Genomic DNA, 2,005 nt, shown 5'->3' on the forward strand with positions numbered 1-2,005 from the left:
TCACAGGGGCGATTTCCCTGCTCTCTCGCTCCTCAGTGCTTTGCACATCGTGCTTCCTTGGTCCTCCGTCTATCTCTTTGGCGGCCGCATATCAACAGTTCTGGCTGCACAGAGCTGACTTTCTGAACATTCAGAATCTGCTACGCACGCACGCACACACGCACGCACGCCAGAGGACAAGGCCAAGTCTCCCTATAAATTTGTAAACTTGTTACCATAGAGACAGGCACTGGGTTCTCCAAATGTGGGTCGACAGTGCCACCTAGTGGGATAATGGTGATCCTGCATTCCCCAAACCACACAACTTTGGAGGCGAGGGGGTGCTTTTATTTTATTTTTTTTCTGTCTCATTTCTTAGCTTTCTGGTGTTCTCCTTCAATATTTCTAGAGATCTGGCCACCCATATCTACTTCAAGTAAGTTTTTCTGAGGCTCTTTGCTTTCCACACATACGGAAATAGAGTCCGGCGTCGCATTTCGGCACTGGCGTGCCATCTCATTTTCTGGGTGCTCTGTTCTACGGCCCCAGCCCTGGCTCTAAAGAAGTCAGGAAGTGCTGCAGATGTCACACGCAGTGACACAAATAAACCGACGCTTACCCGGAGGAGGATACGGCTCACGGGGGATTTAAAATAAGGCCCTCCTTTGTCATTTCGTTCAGTTGTTCAGGCAACGTGACTTCTTTTCTACTCCACAACAATACACGTGCAAGAAATAGTTTTCCTTGTTTTCTATAAGTGGACTTACCCATTTCATCAGGCAGCAGAAAGGTGACATCAGCAAGTTCAGGGGGCTCCTGCCCTCACTTTATCCGAGTTCCAGAGGACCGTGGCATTGGCTCTGGAGACAGGCTGGGTCCTTGGGGTCCACACTCCCATCTGCCTGCTCATCTGAGGCCATGACAGCCCAGCAGAGTCTGCCACATCCGCCTGGTCCAGCCACCCCTGCTGCTCTGCCCCATCATCCTCCCCTGATGCGTGACAGCCTGGCAGGACAGCAAACGAGGGTGACCCTCAGTGAACATCTCTAAATAATCTGTCAACCAACATTCATGACAGCCACGAGCATGACCTGTTGGAGGGTCATAGTGTGTAAAGATGAAAACAGGACCCCTTGTCCTAAGCTCGCGGGCTCCTCGGAAGGCAGACTCGTGAACAGTACAGGAAGCGCCAGGCAGTCACTGAAAGGCAGCCACAGCTCAACATCCCTTAAGCAAAACGCTTGGGACAGATGGGTTTGGGGATCCTGAATCTGTCGTATTTTAGGAAAGAAACCAATCTACATACTATATATTTTGCACTATCTCCATCAGGGTCTGGGATGTCACCCATCCTCGATCGTACCCATGTTTCTGCAGCGAACTCAGGAGGAAAAGAAGTAAGACAAAGACGATTAACCACGTCCTGTCAGTTCAAGCGGGAGCTGCCACCAAGCGAGGTTCAGCACCAAAAAGGGTGCTGAATTTTGCTTTTCATAATTTTTATCTGAGGTGAGACTTGGAAGGAAGAGCTGGCCAAGTGGCCACCAAGTGGCCAGCCTCGCAGAGGGAGGGAGACTGAGCACGGTGACCCTGAGGGCCGCCTGCAGAGCATATTAGGGGAGCCTCGTGCCGTTCAGACTGACGCAGACTCCACACTCCCTCCAGCATTCTCAACTCTGCCTCCAAACTCCTCCTTTGCCGGGAGCCTCCCCTGGCGGCCCGGCCCGACGACCCCCATACGCATTGCTCTGACACTCCTAAAAAGCGCTGTGTGTTTTCTGGGGAATCACTAGAGATCTGAAATTCCTTAAGTACAGATAATATCTTCCCTTTTGGGTACGATCTGCTAACCTAATGCGAGGTGTTTTTCAATCACGGCCATTCACTCCCCTATAACTACACACACCCCGCAAGTGACAGTAATAAAAATGACACGTTCTTAAAGAATTTCTGGGGGCAGTGGAAGGGCTGGCGTGAGCCCTGGCTGTGGAAAGGAGGGGAGAGGGGATGGAGCCCCTCACTGATC

The 2,005-nt window shown here is 51.4% G+C and overlaps 1 protein-coding gene across 1 annotated transcript in view; it reads right to left on the reverse strand.

Annotated features, from left to right (window-relative positions):
- AGBL1 (ATP/GTP binding protein like 1) overlaps positions 1–930 on the reverse strand; it is a 545,529-nt gene extending 544,599 nt beyond the window's left edge. The window contains exon 1 of the mRNA XM_023529006.1: positions 747–930. Coding sequence (XP_023384774.1) covers positions 747–750 — 4 coding nt within the window. The 5' untranslated portion in view covers positions 751–930. The remainder of the gene's footprint in view (positions 1–746) is intronic.
- Positions 931–2,005: the final 1,075 nt, after the last annotated feature.

Source organism: Pteropus vampyrus, unplaced genomic scaffold (assembly GCF_000151845.1).
Source record: "Pteropus vampyrus isolate Shadow unplaced genomic scaffold, Pvam_2.0 Scaffold34, whole genome shotgun sequence".
In the NCBI taxonomy this organism is placed as follows: domain Eukaryota; kingdom Metazoa; phylum Chordata; class Mammalia; order Chiroptera; family Pteropodidae; genus Pteropus; species Pteropus vampyrus.